General features: G+C 47.3%; 1 protein-coding gene across 1 annotated transcript in view; it reads left to right on the top strand.

The window, feature by feature from the left end:
* The first annotated feature begins 23,806 nt into the window (after positions 1 to 23,806).
* MNT (MAX network transcriptional repressor) overlaps positions 23,807 to 24,873 on the top strand; it is a 35,412-nt gene continuing 34,345 nt past the window's right edge. Inside the window, exon 1 of the mRNA XM_027698730.1 lies at positions 23,807 to 23,913. Coding sequence (XP_027554531.1) covers positions 23,886 to 23,913 — 28 coding nt within the window. The 5' untranslated portion in view covers positions 23,807 to 23,885. The remainder of the gene's footprint in view (positions 23,914 to 24,873) is intronic.

The following is a 24,873-nucleotide window of genomic DNA, read 5'->3' as shown; positions in this document are numbered from 1 at the left end:
GAGTGTCTGTCCGGGGCGTTCCTGCCCGTCGGATCCCTCGCGGGCCGTCCCACGGAGGAGGGGTTTGTGCCGTGCTTACGTGTCTGTGTTTCAGATCAGCCTCTCCCTGTGCAGGCAGCGTGCTCCTCCGAGCCCTGCACTCACGGGGGCTGCAGCAGGCGAGAACAACCTGTGGCTGGCGAACCGCCCGCAGATCCGACCCCAGATATCCCCTGCTCGCCCCCCGAGCGCTCCGCTGGGCATCTCCCCCCTCCTCGGCCCTTCGGCCGCGCAGGGGAGAGGGGGAGAGGTTCTCCCAGTTCAAGGGAACTTGGAGAGAGAAAAAGCTCCATTGGGCCAAGCTTTTGGTTGTGAGTGAGAGGACAGACCCCGGTAGCGGGCACGGTGATCCCCGACTGACCCCGCTGGCGTGGAGGAGCCCCGCGCTCAGCATCAGCCCTGCCCTTACTGAGATGCGTTTACACAGCTACGCCAGCAACCCAAGGTTGCCTCTTATCTCTGACCGGTACACAGTGAACAAGCTGAGCAATTCTAGTCCCTGAAATTTGTTTATTTTGAGAAACAACTTAAAATAACAAGGTTTTGCTTGCTCGCTGGGTCCAGAGTTGCTTCATTATCTTGTCTTGTCTTCAATTTTTTTGTGAAATATAAAGAAATGATGATTTAGTCTTTTTCTTCTTATATTTTAACATGACTGCTTTTAGAATACCTCCATCTTTTTGGCCCAGCAGAAGGGTGATTTCATATCAGCTTCCCAAGGGCAGGAATTAATGTAGTTGTGTACATTGATGAAGGCAGTGCCCAGTCAGAGAGAAAAGACAGAGAAAGGAATGGTCAGCTTTACATATTTCAAAACTGAAAGTTCCAGATAGGTTTCTTCCCCAGAGATTTTTTTTTTCCACTTTAATTAATTCTTCAATCTCTCTTGATGATTTTTACCAGCATCATCAGGCAGTATTTACATTTGTTTGCTTTTGTATTAGAATGTTGATGAACAACATGTGAGAGAACCAAACCCAAATGAGTTCAAAGATGATATCACTTTGTCACTAATGTAATTTGGGGCTCATTTATCAGCAATCTCACATTCTCAGATGCCATTTGAAAACCTGCTGAAGGAACCAGACAATTGGAATGACCATCTGTAATTCAGTCCACTCAGATGCCATCTCAGAGGTCATGGAATCCTGTTCCTAAATGTCTGTTATACCACAGAATTTTGTGGGGATTTTTACCACAAGAGGATGAGAGTCATCTCCAGATCAGAACCTCTCCTGGCCCTCTGTTCTCCAGTGTCCCAAATCCATGCTGAGAGCAGCCCCTGGACAGGCAATAAGGGAGGGGTTTGCAATACATGTTAAGGGTAAAACTCTTTGCTTTGATTGTGGGTGTCTGTCACTGCAGCACTGCTAAACTCCTGCCAATTTCAGCTAAGCTCTACTTATTTCTAATTTCAAATTTCCTTGCCCTAGTCCCTCTGCTGCCCTCCTTGACACCCACATGTCCAATAACCTGAGGTGTCACTGCACACAATGTGCTCCCTGTCTCAGCAAGGGCAGCTGAACACACCTGGGAGCTGCTCAGGAAGGGCTGGTGGAACACAGAGAGCCCCTGCCAGTCACCAGGAACGGTGTTGCCCCAAGGAAATGAAAATTGCCTGCCTGTTCTACACCCCTGTGCTGTGCAGATTAGGATATGGCTTTAGGTATTTGGGTGCTTTAAGCCTGAGTGTAAGATTTTTTTTACCTTCATAATAATGAAGTGGAACTAAATGCTCTGTTTTCCAATGTGCCACAAGGCTGATTAAATAGGAGGCTGACAAAGGGGGTTTAGAGCAAACATTTAGCTTTGGGTATTCTTTTGTTTGTTATTTTTGAACAGTGGGTTGGAGCAGATTACAAAGCTTGAAATGAATATAAATAGTTTCCTGGTTTAAAAAAAAAAAAAAGAAAAGAAAAAAGCAGAAGAGGACCAAATTTAAACCTTGCCCTGAGGAGCTGGCAGCTCAAAGCCAGCACGTGGAGTCGTGTGGTGGAACTGTAAAGAGTAATTCCTCACCAAAAGGAGCTCAGCTCCACACTCAGGTCCATGCTTGTGCAAACAGCTTTAGGATTTGTGTCAGTTGTAAAGTCGTGCTCCAGGAAGCCAGTCCAGAGGAAAATGGAAAAGCTGCAGGTGAGTAGGAGGAGTACACCTGGTGAGGGGGTGAGCAGGAGTGAGGAGACAAACTGAGAAAGGAGTGCAGCTCAGATTTGCTGCAGGATGAGAAGTAAACTTCTGTGAAGTAGCAACAATCACTATTACAGCATTTAAAATTTAAAATTACAGTATGAAGTTACTTTGGGTGCTATAATTTGTATTTGAACAATTACATGATTTCAAATTTAAAGTCTTCATCTGTGCCACATGACAGTAAAAGTCCCAATCCACTTTTGGGGTCCTGGATTTACTTCTAGCATTAAGGTTAGTTAATAAATGTAATAACACTGATATCATTGTTATCTGTAAGACTTGCTTGAGCAGGAGGCTCGTACTGAAAAGTGGGTAGAGCGAGGAAGGAGGGGCCAAGTGAGGCGTTGGGGCAAGTGCAACAGCAGCCTCTGCCTTCCCAGCTCCCGCAGTGTGACCTCCAGACAAGCTCTTCCTATTCATCCCAGCTCTTGGTTTTCCTTGAGGAATCTGGCAGAGGATCAGGCACTGCATAATGGAAAGGCTGCTGAATGCTGCAAGGGACAAACCCCCCAGCATTTGGCATTTCTTTTTGTAGCGTTTGGAGATGTGGGCTGGGTAATCCAACGTGGCTTTTGTGTCTTATCTGGCATTGTTTGCAGCAGGCCTGTTTAGTGAGCATGTCACCTTTAGGCACTGCTGGTGAACAGCATCTGAAAATGGAACCTTCCCCAGCTGCTGGCTGAGCTGTGGGAGAGCACAGCTCCCAGTGAACGGGGCTGCATGGCCAGCACTGCCTGAGGGGGCACCCACTGATGGCACCCTGTGCCAAACTGCCCTGGATTTAACACTTCACATGTGAACACGTGGTAAAATACAGCGGTGCAGTTTGGAAACATCAGTGGAAAATAATACATCTTTGTTTATCCCTCTTTTCTTGTTTACAGATCTGTGCAGCCACAAATAACAGATCAATGTGTTTGCTTACATCCATGTTGCATCTTATATCTGTTTATTAACAGGTACAAAATATCCCTATCTCTGCCCAGCCTGTTAGGAATTGTAGAAGGGGTTTTGACTCACTAATTAATATAGATTTTTTATCTATTGAGAACAGGGCTGAAAGTGGACTCACCAAAAAATGCCCTGTAGATGGTGTTTTTACTGTTGTCCCTTAGTGAATACCATCCAAAAGGGTCTCAGCACTACTGTATTTTGCCATCTCTGTTAAGTAGAATGTAAAATTATATATAAATATATAATTAAATATTAATTTAAATATATATACACTTAAATCTAGTTTTACAGCACTTTGGGGAAGATGGGGCTAACTTTGACCCAATTTTTCACGGATGTGATTAGTGGTTCTGTGTGCCTCTAACTGAAATCCATTAAAAGGTGCTGCCTTGTTAAAGCTTCATCTCTGGTGATCGAGTTTCTTTGAGGAGTTTGCAGTTACCCACTCAAAAATAGACTTGCTAACAGTCACTAAGTAATTTCTGAATATTTAGGTCACTTCTCATTCCTAGTTTTCACCTTTGGAGACAGAACCTGGTGCAGGTAGTTATTGGTCTGAACTCTCTTCTGTTCCCACTTAAATAACTGGGAATTTTGCCGTGAGCTTCGGTGGCCAGGACTTTGAGATCTTTTTCCTGTGGAAGGACTGTTAAAAGGCAACACTGATGGCACTGGCTGAAGATTCTCTTGCAAACTTAAATGTGCCAAAGTTTCAGCGTTGCTGCCTTCACAGTTCCATGTTTTGGGGTGGTGTATCCCCTGCTCCCCCTCAAGTCCAAACCTTTTGGTTAGCTAGGAGTTCTTTTGGCTGAAAAAGCCATGTCAGTGTAAGCCCAAGGTGGTTTAGGGTTTGGGAATAACTTCTTTCCCTTCCTTTTCTGTGATTTCAACCGTATCTGGACTTGGGGATTTGCTGAGCTTCAACAATCCCATTATAACCAAAGCAATGCAATTTGCCTGTAGACAAGCTCTTAATGTCATTTACAGTGATTATACCTGTGTTAAAATTACAGTATTGGTCCAAAGCAATGCATTATTTTAAACAGTTACTTTAAATAATTGTAAAACTAATTGGCCAGCCTTTTAAATAAAATTGTTTCAAATATCTTTTCTTCAAATACTTTTCCTCTCCTCTTTGATGTATTGATATTGTGAGGCCTCCTCTTGTTGTCTCTCAGTGACTCTCCATTGCAGTGATTCTGGTTGGGTGTCATAGACTTAAAAAAGCAGTTCCCACCAATTTGATTTTTTTAAAAATATTTTTCAGAGCTGGTGTTATTCAGGTCTGGTGTTTTTAATTTCAAAATTATCTTCTAGTGTTTATCTACAATTCCAAAACAAACCCTAATTTATATTTAAAGAGAACTTCATCTAAATTGTTCTTACAGATTTTGTCAGCGGCTGTTTTGTCACCACTGGTGGGACGTTCAAGTGAGATTTTTTTTTTGGCCCTGACCATCATTGTCAAGCGTTTCTGTATTTCTTTGCAGCAGATTTCCCCCTTATGAACTGCAGTCAGTTTTTACTCCAGGGTAACTCCCTGTCCCTGCATGGGCAGGAGGTCACAGCTGGCAGTTCAGGGGTCTGTTCAGCAACTGGTTCCTGGCAGGGTGGTTGGGACCCCACCAAAATGGAGATTTAACAGTAAGATTCACATCATCCAGCTTGTAGAGCTGGATTATTTATTGTCATTACTACTATTATTATTACTATTATTTTCTAGATTTTCCATGTTCATTTTACATTCCCTGCCTTCTCCAAGGACGGATTCTCTATTACCCTGCACTTGTTCCCTGCTGTTATGCTCGTTCTGGCAAGTTGTGCTCACGCCCTACGGTCACTTTGCCAGAGCAGAATTTCTCACCCTTTGGAGAAACAGATCTTCTGGCCCTGAACCCTACAAAAAAGAACATGAGATTGTCTTAGCTTTTGGTACTTTGCTATTTGATACTTGAAAATTTTAGGAGATAAAGAATAAAAGTTTCCCCTTGTCCTCTTCTGACCCAAGAGTGTATCGTGACAGCTCCTGGTTTGGATGTTTTGTGTCGCTGGGACTCTGGACACAGTTTGATCAGAGCAAATCGAATTTGGGACTGAAGCTCTCATTGAGGCAGCTGGCTCTGGAACCCTTCGCGGGGCTGTCCATGGGAGGGGGACAGGGAGCCGGGACAGGGAGGGCTCTTCATCCCGGGACACTGCGGGCCCGGGAGCGCTGGGCAGGGGCCGGGCTCTGCCTGGGAATCACCGGGACATTAATTACTGCCAGAAGAGGAGTGAAACTGGGAACACACGAGTTGTTATCAGCTTGGTAAATGAGTCACCAAAAGAGAGGAAAAAAACCCCGTATTAAATCAGGCTCTTCTTACACCATCAGCTTGTGAGAAGCGTGAGACCTGAGCAAACGCTCTCAGCATCTGAAGAGACGATCCCTCTGCAGTGCGCTCGGTTTCGTCCTGGCTTTAAACATTTTCTGATGCCAAACAAACGCCGTTCGGGTTTATGTGCTCAGACTAACAGTGACATCCAGTGGCTGAGCGACCCAACCACGGGAAAATCACTGCGGATGGAGCGGCCGAAGGGATCGGGGACGGTGATTTGGGTCAGATGGAGTTTATAGGGAATATTAACATGCCATCCTCGGGGCTTGGGTGACAGCCAAACCACTGTCACCTTCACACCTGTTCTCTTGGGAAGACGGTGGTGAGGCTGCAGTGCCTAGAGGAGGGATCACTGTGAGTCTCCTGCAGTGGTAGAGACTTGGGGCACAAACTGACTCCTGGTTTAAAAATCTCCTTTCATCTCTCCAGACCAGCCTCTCTGAGTCTGTGAGCACTTCGGGCATGAGCAAAGCTGATGGCTGTTCTGAGAGCTGCCTGGGGAACATGCAGGGCTGGTCCAAGATGTTTGATGTGCTCCCGAGTGCTCCAAAGCCTTTAGAAGGAAAGTACATTCAGAAAAGGCAACTAGAACTGCTAGTGCAGTGTCATAAACACTGCTGGGGTTTCTCTGTGCCCCCTGGAGCATCTGAGCAGAGGACATGCAGAGTGGAATGTTTATTTGTTACTGAGAGGTAATTCACTGGGCCCAAAGGCAGCAGCTGGAGCCACTCTTGCAGCCATGGGCACCCCACAGGTGAAGGATAATCCATTTCTCTTTGGGATGGCTGCACCTCTCCTGATGGCAAACATCCATCCTCCTCTTACTGCTCAGCTCCTTGAGAGCCATTTGTGTTTTGTTTGTGGTCTGCAAGTTAAGGGAGAGCTTAGTGACTCAGAACTCACAGAGCTGTGGATGGTAATTGTGACAGCAGTGCCACGTTCTAGGAACAAACCTGGGTATTCCAGAGGAACCTCGCACAGAGCACGAACGGCTCCCAGAAGCCTCCTGACATTAACAGTACAAATAGCTTGAGAGAATAAATGGCTGCTTCCAGCATGAACAGAGCTAATTTTAGACAGGAGTCCCTAATGTGCCTGTCAGTGCTTCCAAATGAATGATTAAAGATAAAAATAGATTTATCATGTTTTCCCTTGCACTGGGCCTCGGATCTGTGGGCAATGTGGGATCACCCGTGTGAGCCTGCCCTAATGCACTCTGGAAATGGTTCCCCAGTGTCCACTGAGCACAGCTAATTGCATTGTCACCGCTGGAGACATTCCCATCCTGACTGCAGTTGCAAGAAGCACCTGGTAAATTTGTTTTGACTTTGCTGTCTCCTGGTTAACATAAAAGTGCAGGTGATGTAAGGCCTGGTCTGTGCTATACTTCATTTTCTCCTAAGAACCTGCCAGTGAACTGCACACACGATGACAAATGTGCTCTGTAAGGCTGATCTGAACGTAGATGTTGTCTTTTTCTGTTTGTTTTCCCCACAAACCTTTGTTTAGCTTTGTGGTTTTGTTTATTTACTGTATAATTGAATTTTTGAAGACAGTATCCATTTCGGAAAAATTTTTCTCCTCAAATAACTCCATTTCACTTGGCTCTGTCTTGTGGCCTGATTTCTAACAAATATATCAGATATGTTAAAATATTCATAGCACCAGTAATACAGAAATATTGCCACAACATCCTTGGAAGCCTTAAACACTCACATTGTAAATCCTGCCCGTGTCACGGAGTGCCTGTGGCAGCTCCTCCCTCAGCATCCACAGGGGCTGGCAGAGCATCCTCCCCAAAATACCTGATGAGGAGATACCTTCACCACACCTGCTCAAGGCCCAAAGTATTTCACTCCTTTTATTTAATTTTCACATCATTCATCAAAAAAGTTAACAGATTTTGTATCTAAGTGTTTAAATAACAACTGAAGAGTAAAGCCAGAAAAAATCAGTTCATTGTTTTTCGTGGATACAGAGTACATTTGCCTTCACTATGCAGAGTAATACATTTATAGTAAGACTTTATTCTTTCAAGGTTCACGGGTCAAGATTAATCAGTTGTGACCTTGGCACACAGCTCCTCTCTTCGTGGAGTAAAAGCTGAGCAAGGGAATCTGAAAGAAGGATCTGTACGTTTATATAGAACTGGGTCTGATTGAATGGTTGAAATGTAATTGAACAGCAAAAATAACATTCCTTTACAGAGGGAGAATTAAAGACCTTTGGAAAAAGAGAGGTGAAATATGAGTAATTTTTCAGTGAAGTGACATTATGAATTAATCTCTAACATGGCTGAGGTTGACAGCTATAGTTCCTTTCCTGCTGTAATCCTTTCTCCAGAGCAGTTCTTCCTGCTTAAAATATTCAGAGAGAAAGATACAAACATCAACATTTGAAATGTGAGGTGCTTTGGTGGCGGAGTGTTCACTGCCAAACAGGATTCACGTTTGTTTCTGCTTGGCATCTTTATTTACAGAAACTTTGAATGTTTTATCCACTTCATGTGTTCTGCAGTAGCAAACCAGACTCTGGCAGGTCTCATCTTTGTATATTAAAAGTTGTATTTCATCAAATCTTCCATGATATTTACCTTTTCCTTAACTCCTGCAGGCAAGGGTTTTGTTACTTTAAATATTCTATTCGTTTTTGCAGTTGTTGACAAAAACTTGCAAATCTGACCCTGCAGGCTTGAAGATTTCCAGGGGCATTTGCAAAGCACAAAAGCTTAAAACGAGGCACTATTTTAAAGCTTGGCTCAGGAGGGTCTTCATCCTGATTCACGTGTTTGGAATTGCGGGACTCTAACCCAAACCAGGATTTCTACTGCCTTTTCATAAATCCACTGAATCATTTATATTTGTATTAAGGTTTATAATCTTGTTTTTGAAAAAGGAGCACTGACCTTTGGCTGGTGTCATTTGCTAGACCTCCTCCGAGCGATGCCGTCAGGAATTACAGGGATAATGAGGTGGAACAATTTATTAATCTGTCATCCCTGAGAAAATGGGCTACATTTGTTTTGGAGCCTTAATGTAGTGGTCATGGGTTAACCAGCTTGTAAAATCCCATGGGCTTTTCTTTCCAGGTAGGAGTAAACTGGGATCTCACTGACTTCCCATATATCAAGGAAAATAACGGGTGAAATCTATAATTAGTATGAAAACTCCATGGATTTTCACAGGGTCAGGAATTCACTGATGCTTTCAGTGCTGCAATTCATTGCACCCACAGAGCTCTGGAGTGGCAGAACTCCAGCCAGCACTGCAACCTGCAGGTCCAGGAGCTCACCTGGCAGATTTGGTCACCTGGGCTTGATCCCAGCACAGTTGGAGTTCTCAGACATCAAACCCATAATTAAGGCCTTTATTGAACTGTTGATTTTTTTAAACTATACTTTTATATCCTTTTGTATCCTTAACTGCACAATTTATTGTAATTCACGCAAAAATAACTGTGGCATTGACTCTCAGCTATTTAGTATTACTCAACAATTTGGAAATTATCTCAGAACAGAGTTGATTGTGACAGAGGCTGAAGCAATACAGCACAATACAATTCATCCTAATACACCTTTAAATATTCATGCTACAAGAAGATAATTGTTTTGAAGTGTTGGCTAGCAAACCCTGGAAAGTACAGTTTGCCTCAACCTTACAGCAAATTTGTTAAAGCATTTGGTATTTTCTGTAGGAGAGTACTAATGAGCCAGTGTTTGATACCAGTGACATTTTTTCCTATTAACTGTCATGAAGAACTGTACATGTGGTGGACACTTGTGGACAAGCATAATTCTTAGTGTCCTTTTCAGGACCAAACTTGTAGTAGGTTGCAGATCTAATTTTGGTAGTGAATTTAACCAAAGAACCCACCAGAACCTTTGGCATGAGACTATTGTCACGTGCAGAAAGTTTCTGGTCCCCCAACTTCCATCAGAAGAGCTTGTAGGTTGTGCTTTTGGCTGGTGTAAGGATGAATTTGTTCAGCAACTGCTATTCCCCAATAAGTATCCTGAGCTGAGGCACAGAAGCTGTTTGTGTGTGAGGTCAGTGGGAAAATGCTACTCCACAACTAGAACACAGGGGCAAGAAACCAGCAAATTCAGCTTTGAATCAATGAAATCTTCCTTTGAGGCTGCTTGGCAGTTCCAGGTGTACTTGTTCTGCACTGAAATGCAAATCTACCATTTGAAAGACGCAAGTGTTTTGAGATTAATCAAAATTCCATTGTACTTTCTTCCTAAATTTCAAATGCTCCCTTTCCTTGCCCATCACACACACACTTGTTTCCATTTCGCATTTTCAGCCAGTGTGTGCAGAAAGAAAATTTCATTACGAAAACCCCTGCTAGGAGAGTGCTCTGCTGCTCCCAGGGCATGCCCAGATCTAATCTGGGATTATCTCCCTCCCGACAGCTGCCTCCTAACCTGCTGCTCCCAGTCTGGCCCTCGTGTCCCACATGTTCCCGGCGTGCTGAGTCGGCACAGGAGCAGGGCTGGCTCAGGGCTGGCTCGGGCCCTCCTCGCACCTCCAGATGCAAACCCAGTGTCTGATCCCACTTCTGGCAGCAGGAGCTGCACAGGCTGGTTGCTCAGGCACTGTCATCAGTCCTTGCTCTCTAAATCTTTCAAAACAGCTATTGAATGCACTCTTATTATTTCACAGCTTTGCACCTTTTCTTCGCCGTTTGCTCTGATGCACCAAGAGTGGAGAGCAGCAGCACATTTATGTGCTAACAGACATGATAAACAAACATATAGAAACCTGGAGGAACTTAATGCAGAGCCTTATTTCAATTTTTTTATGCATCCAAAAATCAACAAAGATTTTGTCATTCTCTTCTGACCTCCTACCTCACCTAGTTCTCTTTTAGTTTAGAATTATTCCTTCCCCTTTCCCTTCTCCTCTGGTCTTCTTTCCAGAGGACCACTTTGGTAACTTTTAACTCCCTTATTAGCTAAGCTGCTGCCAGGACAGCAGAAGAATGAATTCCATGGGAAATTATGTGTGCAGACTTTCTCATTTGAAGAGGTGATTATCCTATAACAGCCTCCGACCACTGCACCTTTGCCATCCACTGACAGTGCTGCAGGACTCCCAGTCAAATGATGTGGCATAATTCTACATCATCTCACTCACTGTTCTGAAATCAAACTGCCCTTGCAGTGAGCAGCTGACACCTACAGCCATCTGCTGAGCTGTCTCAAAGTGCAATGTAAGCCTTTCTCTAGGATTTGCATTTTTGAAGGTAAATCTGCAGATCTCCTCACCTGGGCAGACTCTCCACAGGAGCTGCAGCCAGTCAGCAGAGTCCTTACAGCCTCACTTACTGTTTCCTTCTCTCTGACTCCCACTGTGCCTTGTCTGGTTTGGTCTGCTCTTGTGTTTTTCTGAGAAGATGAAGAACCAAAAAGTCACAGTCTTGCACTGTGCTCACATCCCTCTCTCATCCCAAAGGCACTGGAATCCTCAGTGGTTCAGCTGTGTTCTCTTCCCCCCCAGTGACAGAGGGCAGAGCTGACCTTGGTGGTCCCCAGCCCTTCCTGGGAGGGTCTGTGGGCCGTGTTTCTCCCATGAGCTGCTCCCAAGCCATTGTCCATTGGCAGGACTGTTCTCCCCTGCTCTGGAGCTGAGGTGGGTCCCAGGCAGTGGCTCAGGCCAGGCTCAGCCCGTGTCAGGTTGGAGTGTTACCCACCCCAGTGCTGCTGAGCACTCCTGTAGTGCTCTCCCAGTGCTCTCCCAGTGCTCTCCCACTGCAAACTGTTATTCCTTATTTTGTCCTTCTGGGACACCTGAGCACTGGTGGACTTTTGTAGACATTAGTCATCTTTATCAGGCAAAAGATTTTACTCCATATAAACAAATAATTGGAAACTTAAGTTAGAATTTGATTCATCACATTGTTTTCCCCTCTTGATCTAATTTAGAATCATACCAGATGTGACTGATGTAATAGACTTGGAGGTTCAGCCTGTAGGTACAAACTGTCTGGTGGCCTAGTCCAGGGTGAGCAGATTGATAAAATCTGGTAGGCAAGGACTGAAGGATCAGACTCCAGAATCCTTGGATGCATTTTAAACATCCAATTCAAATAAATGCAGCTTACAGGAAGAGTTCTACCTACCATGTTTAGGGCAGAGAGAAGGTCTAAGTTAGGATATTGCTGACACCACTGCTGTGCTGCGATTAAAATATGGCTTTTGATTAGTAAACAGATGGATTTTGATCTGCATCATGAGCCTGAATGAATTTGTTGCCAGTTCTTGAAGCGATTTGTGTTCTTGGAATCAAACTACCAAACAGTAACAGATGTGAGTACATTGAGCTGTCAAGAGCTTAATGAAGTAAAACCGAGATCACTACCCAGTTTCAGAGAAGGGTTAAGGGGATCCCTTTTTGAGAGATAATTATTTAGGACAGCACACCTGTCATTAGGCCACAGAAGATACCAAAAATTAACCACTATCTCACATGAATTCTCGCTCTGCCACATGTGGTTGAAATGATAGACAGAGTTGTAGCTCAAAATTAATTGAGCTTTCAAATCGGGACAAAGTGGGAGAAAAAATTATCTAGGGTTATTAAAACCAGTTGAAATTGCCAGCACAGCACACTTTACAGTAGTCTGAAACATTCCCTTTCAACTCTTAATGGTATAAAGACAGTTTGGTACCCAGAACACTGACAGTTAAATCCAGCACAGCACGTGCAGCCACACTGACACTGCTTTCAGCAGGGCGTGGGGAGGGAGAGCAGAGCCTGGCCCTGGCAGAGCCTGGCCCTGGCAGACATTTGCAGTGACATTTGCAGTGCTTATCTGATCACAGAACCACGGAGTCACAGAACCACAGAACCACAGAACCACAGAACCACAGAATATCCTGAGCTGGAAGGGACCCACAAGGGTCATGGAGTCCAAACCTCAGCCCTGCACAGGACCATCCCCAAAAGTCACACCACGTGCCTGAGAGTATCATCCAAATGCTTCTTGAGCCCTGTCAGTGCTGTGACCACTGCCCTGGGGAGCCTGTTCCAGCACCCAACCACCCTCTGATCCTTCCAGTGTGAACAATTTAGGGAAATCACCAATCTTCATTAATCGTGTTGCTGCTCTAAAAATAACCATTGTGAGAGATGAGTATCTGCAGGATTAAAATGGCCTTTTCTGAGTCCTTTCAGTGTTTCTGTAGTTGAAGAGGCTGGTGACCATGGCAGTGTGTGCCTGGGGATGGGAGGGCTCTGATGGTGCTGGTGGGCTCAGGGGGGATTCTGGGCAGGTTGCTGTGTGTGAGCAGCTTCACTTGTGCAACTCATGCCATTAAAATCAATCACCTGGTGATGGCCAACACAGAGGCTCCAAAGCCTGGGCAAAGAGACACCACGTCAGGCAGGGAAAGTGCAGGAAGGAGACAGAAGCCTTTGTTACCTTCCCTTTCTGCAGTACAGAGGATGCACAGAGCTGGCCCTGGGGCTCCTCTGCAGAACAGCAGATTTATAATCCTTAGGAGATTGCTGCATTTTTACAGGAGGTTTGGGTGAATATATAACTGCCTCCATAGGAGCCTTTCATCATTTAGCATCCTACTGATGCTCGCTTTTCCTCTCCACAGGAATCCTGACCCGGAATGATTGTAAATTACCAGGCAGAAATCTTTGATCACTCACCAATTAGCTCCCTTCCTTCCAACACCTAAGGCTCTGTATGAGGGAGCTCTGGTGGCTTCAGTGTGGAGAGTTAACATTTGAATTTATCACATTGGGAGGTTGGTTACCTGTTACTTGTTCCTGAACTGAAAATTTCCTCTGTGGCTCCTCTTTTATAGTGTTCCTTTCAATGTCAGCACAAACCCAGTGTGTACATATGAATACTGGTACTTTCCACACCTTACAAAGACTGAAGTGGCCTGGCTGGCCCCGTGCTTGGCTGGAGCCCAGACCCTCAGGGATCATATTCCTCCTGCGTTTTCACAACTGCAGAGAGAAAGATTTGCTTTCCTTTCGAATGAAGGGTTTTTCAGTTGTAATTCTGCACAATTTTTATATTTCTAAAGATGTAATGATACTTTCCAAGTGGCAAACTCTACTTTTAAGGCTGAGTGTCAGTGTGGCTTCAGCCAACACATAAGGGACTGAAGGTACTTGTGAGTTGCCCCTTGCCCTGAGCTGGGGGGGGCTCACCAAGTGATCCTGTTTGTAGGGTCAGGTTTGGTGTTTGCAAAACTATAAACTATTGTTGAGTTTTAGCATGTTCTCAAGTTCTCATCTTGTAGTAAGTTTAGGACTTTTATTTTTTTAACTCTACGTTGTCTTACTTACTCCTTCCCAGTGGGAAGTGCCCCACATACTGAATCCAGCAGTGGCAGCCACAGAATTAGACTCTCACTTCCCCTGTGAAAACATTGCAAAGTTTCTCTTGAATTTTGTTCTACTTTTGTTAAACCCATGCAGTGATTTTTTAGCTGTAAAATAAGTTTTACTGACTCTTGCCCTCCCAAAGCAGATATCTAAAATAAACCCAGTGATCATTAGCTTGCTATGTTACAGTAACTACTGAAAAACAGGGGAGATATTGGTGTCACCACTGAAACAGGCAGATCTTGTCATGGAAACCAAGCTCTCGAGGTAGAAAAAACAAAACAGCCCAAAACAAGTGGTGTCAGGGTAAACAGAGGAGGGTGAGAAGTCCCTTTCCTAAGGCCTTTCTTAGCAAATCCAGGAATGAAGCCCAGAGCTGCTCTGGAAGTGGGTTCCTCATGCCCTGTGGAGCTCTGTGGGTGCCCTGCCAGCTCTGAGGGGCTGCCTGGGTACGAGGGGCTGCTGGAGCTCAGCAGCTGGGGAGAAGCATGGCTGAACTGTCCTCTCCTGCCACTTTTTAAAAGAATAAAACAGTTCCATTCGTTCTTTATTTTTCTTTCACTTGTTATTTTACAAAAGGAAGCCTTTTCCTGCTGGGATGTCTTAAAGTAAATGTGTTGTAGGAATTTGTTTTTTATGGATATGTCTTCGTTCACAGTCAGTAGATAATTGCATTAAACTGTCTTTACCTGGAGAGGTTTGAAAATCACGTTGAACCCAACAGTCACATAACTGCCCAAATGACAGATCACTTGCAGACTGAGATCCTCCCTTTTCCCCCAAACCAGAAGTCCTTTCAGAGGAAAGGTGTTACCACCCACCACCTGTCTCTCCAGCTGTCAGGGTCTTGAGTCCCTTCATTAACCACAGGCAGCTCTTTAAAATGATGCCCCTGATGGTCCATTTTCTGGAGGCTGTTGAGCTGAGCTGACAGATATCCATCCTCTCTGTGCTGGTGGTGGGTGATGGGCCCTGCTCTGGGGGGGAAGCCTTTCTCCACCATTTTGGTCACGTTCCTTTAACTGTCCGTGATGGAACCAGCGCTTGGCACAGGGCACAGGGCACAGGGCTGGCGTGGGGCCAGCTGTCTGTCAGCTCATGGCTGTGTTACCCTGGGCTCTGAGAACCCCCTGGGCATCCTATGCACTGGGCAGAGCTGAGTACCGGGTTTGCACTGGTCTGTGCCCAAATGCAGAGTTTCAAAGGTCTATTCTGTTTGTTTTTTTTTTTAATTAGAAGTGAGTCACAAAAAATTACAGGTAAAAATAGGGGGGAAAGTGGATTTTCTATCCTTTGCTACATTGGCTTTATTTATGGCCCAGTTACAGCATAACAGCTCGCTGAATATCCAGGAGGCCACTGGGCAATCTACAAGACAATGCAATGCACAAGCAAAGGAGCAAGGGAAGAAGGAAAGCAGCTCGCCCTGTGGCACAAATAAAAGCGAACCCCAACAATAGCATGTGCTCAGGGAACACAATAAAGCAAATAAAACAAATAAAGCTGCTCCAGTGGTGGTCGCACGCATCCCGCATCCCGTAGCTGCTGCTCTGGGAGCATCCCAAGGGCTCTGTGCACGTGGATGGCCACGCACAGTTACACCCCGCCAGGGGCTCAGAGAGGAGAAACAGGCCTTTATTTAAATCAAAAGTGACTGCAACAATCCAGCACAAACACTCCATTTCAAAGCCATTTCTCCCGCTCTTCCTCCAGCCCTCCCTGCCAGCAGAAGGCCGGGGAAGGTGCTGCTCGTGGTGGGTTTGGGGCTCTTCCCATCACTGCTGTGGTCAGTGGGCTCCTTGTCCAGGGTTCCCCAACAACAGCCTGGGGCTGGTTCGGTGACTGTGTGTCCCTGTCCCTGCCTGTGCCCGTGTGTGCCAGGGCACAGTGGGGCAGGGGCCTGGCACAACTGGGGGCAAAATAACTGGGAGTTGCTGATGGAGCCCTGGGACACAGCGGGCAGCAGCAGCCAGAGCAGGAGCCAGCTAAGCAGAAATATTGGCCTACATTTTTTTCTCTGCCTGGTGGAAGGCATGTGAGTTTCTATGGCAACTTGTGTTTTCTGTTCGTCAGGCCTACTGACTCACTTCTGGGGGAGCCTGGAGGAAAAAAGATTTGTTTTCTTTCCCTGCCAAGTCAAGTGGCTCCTTTCCTGCAGCCCAGAGCTCTCCTCTGAGGGCTCCTGGTCGGGATTTGTGACTGGCGTGGCTTTGCAGCATCAGTTTAGGGCCACAAGACAAGACAGTTGAACGTGACAACATCCTCATCCCCTTGAGGAATCGTTGGCAACGAGTTGAGTTTCTCTGTGTTAGGAGGGGCCGTCAGCCCAGCTGACACCCTGGGAGGGCAGCACGGGGGCTCCTGGCACAGGCCTGTGCCATGGGGTGGCTGGAGCACACACCCTGGGTGAGCTTGTGAGTGCTGATGGCACAAAATGATCAGAGAGGCCCAAAGCAGCCGCTGCTGAGGGCGGTTTTTGGGGGGAATCAGCTGGAGGGGACACAGCTCAGCGGGAGGAGTGACTCGTGTGCAGAGCCCAGAGCCAGGCAGAGCAGAACACATTTGTTCCTGAGCACCTTTGCAGTGATCAGCCTGTTCTTTTTAATCTACTAGTCCATTTTGACTTATTCGATTGTCAGCCTTGCTTTAACAGCTCTACATCCTCGCAGACCAGTGTCCATTGCTAAAATATTTCATTTATGGTTTCGTGGTGGCATCGTGAGCTCCCCGTATCAAACCTTCCATGGGAACAGGGCAGCATGTACAGGCCTTCCATGGTCTCACCTCATCACCCCAGCTTTTCTGATTGGGAAACTGTCCTGGATAAGCAAGCTCGATTCTCCAGCAGAGCTCAGGGATGCTGAGTAACCATTTCTCCTTAAAATGAAGGGGGAGCTTTGTAATCACTTCTCTCAGGCTCGGCTGAAAATTCCAGCTATTATACCCTGGAGAACACTGCAAGCACTCGCACGACCAGCAATTCTTCTGAAGCTTTTTCTTTTGCCTAATCACAAACATATGGTACACTTTAGGGGAGATTATCCTTACATTGTTAGCTTTAAAATGCAGCTTTCTTCCAGCTTTCCAAGGTCGCAGCAGCTATCCAGTTAAATGCTAGGGCAGAAATAAAACGTTAACGCAGCGTGACCTTGGTCAATCAGTTAATCTTTCTCTACCCTATTTACTCCAGCAATATAAAAATCCATCCCTACACTCTGCAGAGAGTGCTTTGAGATCCTGGGGTGAAAGGTACATCATAAGCCAGAGTATTAATTATTGAAGCCCTGATAGTGTGTGGTGCTGGAGGGAATGCAGATGAATTTACTCCTCGTGTCTGTGTGTTTGTCCGTCGGTCACGGGGGTGCAGCCCTGTGAGACCCCCCTGCACCACTGAGAGCTGTGGGAGGGCTCCAGCAGCAACAGAGCTGCTGCCCCAGGGAGTAAGAACGGAATAAAAACCTTTGTCAGCATTTGATGTAGGGGTCCTCGTTAATTAATTAATTACTAAAGGTCAGGATGCAGCCAGCTCTGAGGCACGGGGTCTGCTGTCACCCAGCCTGTCACCCACAGAACCGTGTGTGGGTACATGCGGGGACGTGAGGGGGCCAAGGCTCCTGCCTCTTGTTCCCTGGTGCTATTCAGTCCTTGAGGTTTGTGGGAAAACCTAATCTGAAATTCCTCATAAATGGGTTTTCTGGCTGTTACATTAAGCTGGATTACGTGGCGTAGAGCATTGATTTTTAGATTTGAGAGTGCTGAATAATTTATATGCACATTGCCTTCTAACCCAGACTGTGGCTGTTTGATGGCTCTGGCCCTTCCTAGAGCAGAGCCAGACAATGGCAGTGGTAGGATACAGCCAAACTTCCAACTCTCTTACTTTTCAGGGTCTGCTTTAAAAAAAGGGGATTGATTCTAACGTTGTTTTGTTATCGAGGTTTTATTTTATAGTGTCCAGTAGTGCTATCCCACTGTAAGCACAAAGCATTATTGTAGAGCTGCTGTTCCTTAAAACCAGCTTTTGCTATCCTTCCATTTTAATATGGCCATATATTATGATATTGAAATGTTTGATACAAGCATGAGTACACAGAGGAAGAAAGGGAAAATTGTCTTTTTATGAACCATGCAACTGTTTGTCGTAAATCTAAATAAAACCCTTTTTCAGAACTTTTGTCAAATTGAATTGGCTTGTGCCATCCAAACACCTATTTTCACACGTGTATTGTAGAATACATGTAAAAATAAAAGAGCATGTTGGCACAGAAGTTATTTAGCTGGTGTTTGCACTGTCCTTGTGCAGAGACTCCATCTCTGAAGAGCTTAATACACTCTTGTGTGAATTTAAGTCTTGTTCAGATGTTGATGATAGGTTTGTGATTTCTCTAACAACTTCATTTTATTTTTAATATTCTGCATCTTTACTGACTGTAGCAAACAGAGTGGAATGTGTCGATTTTCCTCTCGAGCTGGGTCGGCTTTGGTTAACTCATCAAAGGCAAGAAACATCTATTAAGTGTTCTTTTGCTGAGTCCTCAATTTGAATGAACTTGCAGGGAGCAGCAAATATCTTTCCTCCCATTTTCTGTAGCCCAGTTCCTCAGAGGTCACAGCTGCCCCAGAGAGCAGGGCTGAGGAACACTGCTCCAGACAGGCCCAAATGCCACTGTAATTATAACAGCCCTGCAATAATCTCCCCTAAATCCACCAGCCCCCATCCATCAAATGGCTGCCCCTGTACATGAAACCCCTCAGGAACTGGAATCACACCACGCTGGCACCAAACTGCTCCCTGCCTTCATCAAGGCACTGCATTGTCCTCACACAGCCAGGTACTGACCCCGTGCCTGAGGCTGACGTTTGCAGTGGGGTTTTTGGCAGGGATTGCTCAGGGCTGGGGATGGATGGCTGCTCGTGGTGCTTTGCACCCTGCCCCCAGCACCCCTGCTTGCCCTTGGGCCCAGAGAGATGGAGACAGGGATCCCGGGCAGGGATGGCAGGGCCTGGAGCAAGGTCAGCCTTTCCCTGAGAGGAACACGGGGCATCCTGCCCAGCAGCAGCACCAGCTCTGTGTGTGGGCGCCCAGCTCAGAAAATCCAGGCCTGTTTCACATTGCACATCCCTCTCCACGGTCCAGGGGGATGAGGTTCACCCATCCAAACTCTCACATCCTTAACTTGCCTGTTTCTCCAGCATGTTCTGTTTTGGTTGGGTTGCACAGCTCTTAGTGGGGCTGCAGTAAAGACAAGGACTGGTGTGAGGGGTACAGATCTCGCAAATGCTGCACGAGATAGAAACTGCTCTCCCTCCACAGATGGGTTTGGGCTGGGAGGGACCTCAAAGCTCATCCAGTTCCACCCTCTGCCATGGGCAGAGACACCTTCCTCTATCCCAGGTTGCTCCAAGCCGTGTCCAGCCTGGTCTTGGACACTCCCAGGCAGCCATAGCTTCTATGGACAACCTGTGCCAGGGCCTCACCACCCTTACAGGGAAGAATTTCTTCCCAATATCCCATCAAACCCTGCAGGAATTGCTGCAGGAAGGTCCGGACAGCACCAGAAGTGATCGCCAGGCTGGAGGATCCATCCAGAAACGTTTGCTGGGTTGAAATGATATTGTTCTTTGACACAGAAACAGCAGAACCCCTTCCTTCCATGACGCTCATTGCCATTGCTCATTAGCTGTTGCAGCTAATTATCGCCCGCCCGCTGGGCTGCGAGTTTAACACCGGCGTTTTGGGAAGGTCCGCAAACACCCCGCGCGGTTTGCACACACCGGCTGTGCCGCTGCTGCTGCCGGGACTGCGGCGGGATCGCTGCGGGATCACTGCGGGATCGGGGCCGGGACTGCGGCGGGATCGCTGCGGGATCGCCGGGCCGGGATGCGGCGGGATCGCTGGGCCGGGATGCGGCAGGATCGGGGCCGGGATGCTGCGGGATCGCTGCGGGATCGGGGCCGGGATGCGGCGGCGCGGAGCTCCCTCTGCCGGCGGCTGCCGGACCTGCCGGGCTCGGCGGCCCCGGGGCTCGGGGCGACCCCGAACACCGACCCCGCACACCGACCCCAAACACTGACCCCGAACACCGACCCCGAACACAGACCCCGAACACCGACTCCGCACACAGACCCCGCACACAGACCCCGCACACAGACCCCGCACACCGCCCGGGCGGGGGAACAGCGCGATCCCGAGGGTTCGTGTGCGCAGCGGAGCCCGCTGGGCTCAAACCGCTGGGCAGCTCTCGTGTCCGGGGTTCATCACTTGGCACGGGTTTAATGCAGGTAAAGGGGGACTCGAAGCCACGCAGAGGCCAATCCAGTTCTCCACGGAAAAGACTCGTGTTTCTCTGCGTATTTCGTGGATTAGATTCTCTCATTCCGAGCGGATATTTTTTCACAGACCATCGTTTGCAGCAGGCTGGGGTGATGTGTTCAGTGTTGGTGTCTCGGTCAGCCATTGCTCCAAACCTGGGAGACCTCAGCATGCAGCCTCTGGACTTTGGATGGACCTTTCCCTCCCTGTTCCTCAGCAGTTCCAGCAGCACGTCCTGCAGCTGCCTGCAGTCCATTCCTGGGGCAAACAACACAGGGTCAGGTTCTCACCTGCTGAGAGAGCTGCACAGCTGATACCCCCTGGCACTTCCACAGGGCCCCATCCAGAACTCAAACCCGGACCTGGGCACACGCTTGGCTTGCACACGTGAAGACCACGGGATTCAGCAGCGTGCCCTGAAAAGCCAGCCCAGGGTGTGAGCCCCAGGAGCACAACAAGCGTTTGGGAATCCCAGGGGAGCTCTTCAGTCACCTTCCCTGGGCCCATCTCTCTAAGGCTCGTCTGCAGCAGCATGTGCCCTTCTAGTAGAAATATAATGAATTATGAATTATCTGCATAATAAAAACTGTCCTTATGTCGTGCTGAAGTTACTGGACCAGTACAGGGATTAGTGGGTAAAACCAGGAGGAATCTGGAGAGTGTTAGAGGCCTTGTGATCCCAGCACTGCCCGAGGGTGGGTTCAGGTGCTGCTGCAGAGAAACGGGAGTTTTCAGCCATCTCAGCAGATCTGTGGGACCCATTCATCACACACGTCCTGCTTCACCACTCTCCATGATTAAATATTTACAGTAAGAATTTCTTCATCATTAAAACCCTAAATAAAAGGATTACAGAGAAAGTCAGAATAGTTCAGTAGGAAACAGCACTAATTATTTTCACCCTTGTGGGTTTTTCTGCATTCAGTACTTGAATTTCAAAATGAAAATATTGAGATAAACTCCCGCTTTCATGTTAGCACAGTTGGGGGGATTTCTTATTTGGTGTGAAGCTTGAAAAGGGAAAATTAACACTCATTTAATCATTTACATTCAGTCATAATTTAGGCCCTGAGCAACAAAGCATTTAAGCAGGAGATACAATTTTAGGCAGTCACGTATTCCAACGACTCCAGATGGATTATTCAGTGGCCTGAAGTGAAAAGTTGCTCATTCAGAGTAGGGGAAGAGCAAAATTCCCATGTGCTGGAAGCCGAGTCGTGGAGCCCAACTGGGGCAGACGGATCCTGGGAGTTTTTGATCCGGGTACAGAACACAGAGCTCAGTCCCCGCACAGCACTCGTGGTGATCCCTGGTTCACAGGGACTCTGTGACCTCGGAAAAGTCAGGAAATGAATGAGAGTCATTTCTGAGCTGGGGGAAAAGTCACAGAGATGAATATTGCCAGAGAGCTGAACTCACTGCTGGCCGAGGGCCGCAGAAATGCTGAGGATGGTTTGAGCACGGAGGAGCTGTTTTGCTGCACAGCCAGAGAGGAAACAAGCAGAGGAAGGCAATTGTCAGGTCTCCAGCACTATTGCAGTTATTCTTCCACATCTGCACAGCTGAAGTGGGCTTTGCTTAAACATCCATCACGTCCCTGTTATAGGACACGTGTAGGACATCAGGTGATCCTTGTGGCATTGTAAGACAGGGTCATCCTCAAATGGCAATTCTCATCTCCTTTCAAATCTTGTCTGTTTTTGGGGGGCAGAAGGGCAGATATAAGGAAAGATGATGAGTGCCATAACCACTGCTGGGTTTTTCCTGCACTGTCTATATATGAATATCATCATCATTTTATCTAAATAAATCTAAGCCCATTCAAACTTTATAAAATGCCATCAATAACCCTGAAAACAAAGAAAGGCATTTACTGAGTACAACAACCCAGCTCTGTGATTAAGGTGCTATCCAAATTCACCTGAGTGTTTCAGAGGGATTTCCAACTACAGCCACAACATAGAAGAGATCAATATCTGTACCATCTGAGTATCATCCAATGCCATCTAAAGGACTGACTAAACAGGAAATAATACACAGATAAGAAGATAAAATGCCCAGTGCCTGCTCTTCCCTCGTGTGGGCTTAACAGGATAGAAATTGGACCTCTTGGTACTTCTAGCACGTGTGCAAAGTTTTAAACGCTGTCCCTAAAATGTTCCCGATGTCAACCCAGACAATCTAAGTGTTCTGGTTTATCGCTGTCCCCAGTAACAGGGTCAAATGATTCAGCAAAAACCTCTCCATGTAATCCTACAGAGGTACATGAATACACAGTTGATGGATTTTGGATGTGTACCCAAGCTGCTGCATTGGCCAGGTCCAAAAACTCTTGCAATAAATGAATTTAATCAGGAAATATCACTCTGATATGAATGTTTAATGGCACTGATTTATACTTTGAGCTGCCAAAGCCAGGAGCCAGCTTAGCAGTTGAGAGCCCACAGAGCTCAAGGTTTCAAAACAAACAACTCTCCTTGGAGATTAGAGTGTTGCAAAAGATGCAAGCAGGCAGGAAAAGGAATGTTTTGCCTCCTGCTAAAGCATTAACCCAGTACAGGACTAAGCTATTCAAAAGCTGTGTTTGATCAAGTACCCTCTATTAAAGCACTGCCTCTTGCATGGCCATATACTCCTCTAGTGACTCCTTTTTTCTTTCTGTTGTTTTGTCTCACCCTCTAAAACCCTGCAGGGCACAGAGCCAGGAGGTCTCTGTGCTGGGCAGGTCCCGTGGTAAGCAGTGCAGTTTGTACAGCAGGTTTGATGGCAGAATAGCAATTCCTCCTTCTATCTGAGTCCGTCTGGAGAGCACAGGAAGCCCAAGTGGTTTGTAGGATTACACACAGAGAGAGGTGGTTGGAGGAGGAATGAACTCCCCAGGGCAGTGGTCACAGCACTGACAGGGCTCAAGAAGCATCTGGATGATACTCTCAGGCACGTGGTGTGACTCTGGGGGATGGTCCTGTGCAGGGCTGAGGTTTGGACTCCATGACCCTTGTGGGTCCCTTCCAGCCCAGGATATTCTGTGACTCTGTGGTTCTGTGGTTCTGTGATCAGATAAGCACTGCAAATGTCACTGTACCTGGCTGGAAGGTGATCTCCCCCCAGCCACACATCACATCACCTTGCTGTGGGGATGTCCTGCCTTTTCAGTGTCACCTGCAGAGTGACAGTCCTGCAGCAGGCACAGCACAGCCAGCATGAGCTGTGTGTGTCCCACAGGGGCTCTGCTGCTGCTCTCCAGCTGTGTTTGCCAGGTGCTGAGCCATCCTCGCCTCCTCTGCTGGGATCAGACCAGCACGATTTTTGGATGTGACATATACACTCAACACAACACATGCAAATTATACCCGAACACATCCAGGTTACAAAGGGAAGAACTTGTGAGATGTCAGGTTTGGTCTGCCCCAGAGTAGCTCTGTCTGAGCTCCCCAAGGCCACGAGCACTGTGTGATTCACGGTGCTGTTCCACAGGCTGAGCTCAGCACACAGCCCGGGCAGTGCTCTGGGGAAGCAGGCTGGCTGATGGGAGCCATTCCTGGTGCTAAAACTTCTCCATTCATTGCAGGGAGGGGTGAGTGAGGTGGTTTGCAGAGAAGATGGGTGATTGGAAAGCAGCTGAGAAACTCCAGGAGAAATGAAGCTCGTCCCTCCATGAGCTACTCCTGCCTGAAGGTCCCAGGTGAGTTCCTGTGGCCAGGCTTTATCCACATCTACACCTTATCTACCCCTGCTGCTCCTGCATGATGATGATACCCTCATTATGTGGTGAGGAATTCAGATAACACAGGAATGAGTTCATGGCAAAGCCCAGGAGGAAATGACTCCTTCCATGTGCAGAGGAGGATCTGATGAGCGTGCAGTACGTGAGGCCACCAGCCACACGCTGAGCAAGGACAAGATATCACCCTGACTGGGGCACAGGAGCACTTTACAGTCAGCCCCAAGCTCCACAAACCAGCACGGCCCAGCTCACGAGGGTTTGGGTTTGCCACCTTCCAAGGCCATTCCTCAGGGTAGTTTTTGGGTTGTGAATTCCTTAATGTTTTTAAGTAGAACAGAAATTCTCACATGAAAATTGGGGTTTTTTTCAATCCCATTCCTTCTATGAGAAGAATTGGTTTTTCTAATCAGTTTCTTTCCCTTTACTTCAGTGTCTTGAAGTCAATCAGAGACAGACAATTAGAATGGAAAATTTCTGTGTGGATAATTAAAGCTCAATTTAGTGTTGCAAGCTAATGGAAAAGGGGCTGTACAAAGGAAAACGTTGCTCAAGTTAGGCACAAGCGGTGCACTGGAAGGTGTTTCCGAAGGAGCAGGGCTGACCTTTCCCAACGCGCTCCCTTCTTCCCTCGCCTTTATCCCCAGAAAGGGCTCGGCCGTTCCCTCCCGTGCAGCCGCCCGCCAGGCGCGGCACAGGACACGCCAGAGCTCCCGCTCACACGCACCCGCAGCCCGCGACTCGGGGTGGCTCAGGGCGGTCCTGCGGGAACGGGACAGAACTTGGGAGCCCCGCGGGGGCAGAGCCGGGCCGAGCCCCGAGCGCGGGGACCCGAGCGCGCGGTGCCGGGCAGGGCACAGCTCCCCAAGGGACGGGCGTTTAACGCGGCGCGGTTGTTCCTCCCGGCCGGGGGCGCGCGGG

This window comes from Neopelma chrysocephalum, unplaced genomic scaffold (assembly GCF_003984885.1).
Source record: "Neopelma chrysocephalum unplaced genomic scaffold, ASM398488v2 Primary Assembly neopelma1_132, whole genome shotgun sequence".
Lineage (NCBI taxonomy): Eukaryota > Metazoa > Chordata > Aves > Passeriformes > Pipridae > Neopelma > Neopelma chrysocephalum.
This window is presented reverse-complemented; position numbering and strand designations above follow the sequence as displayed.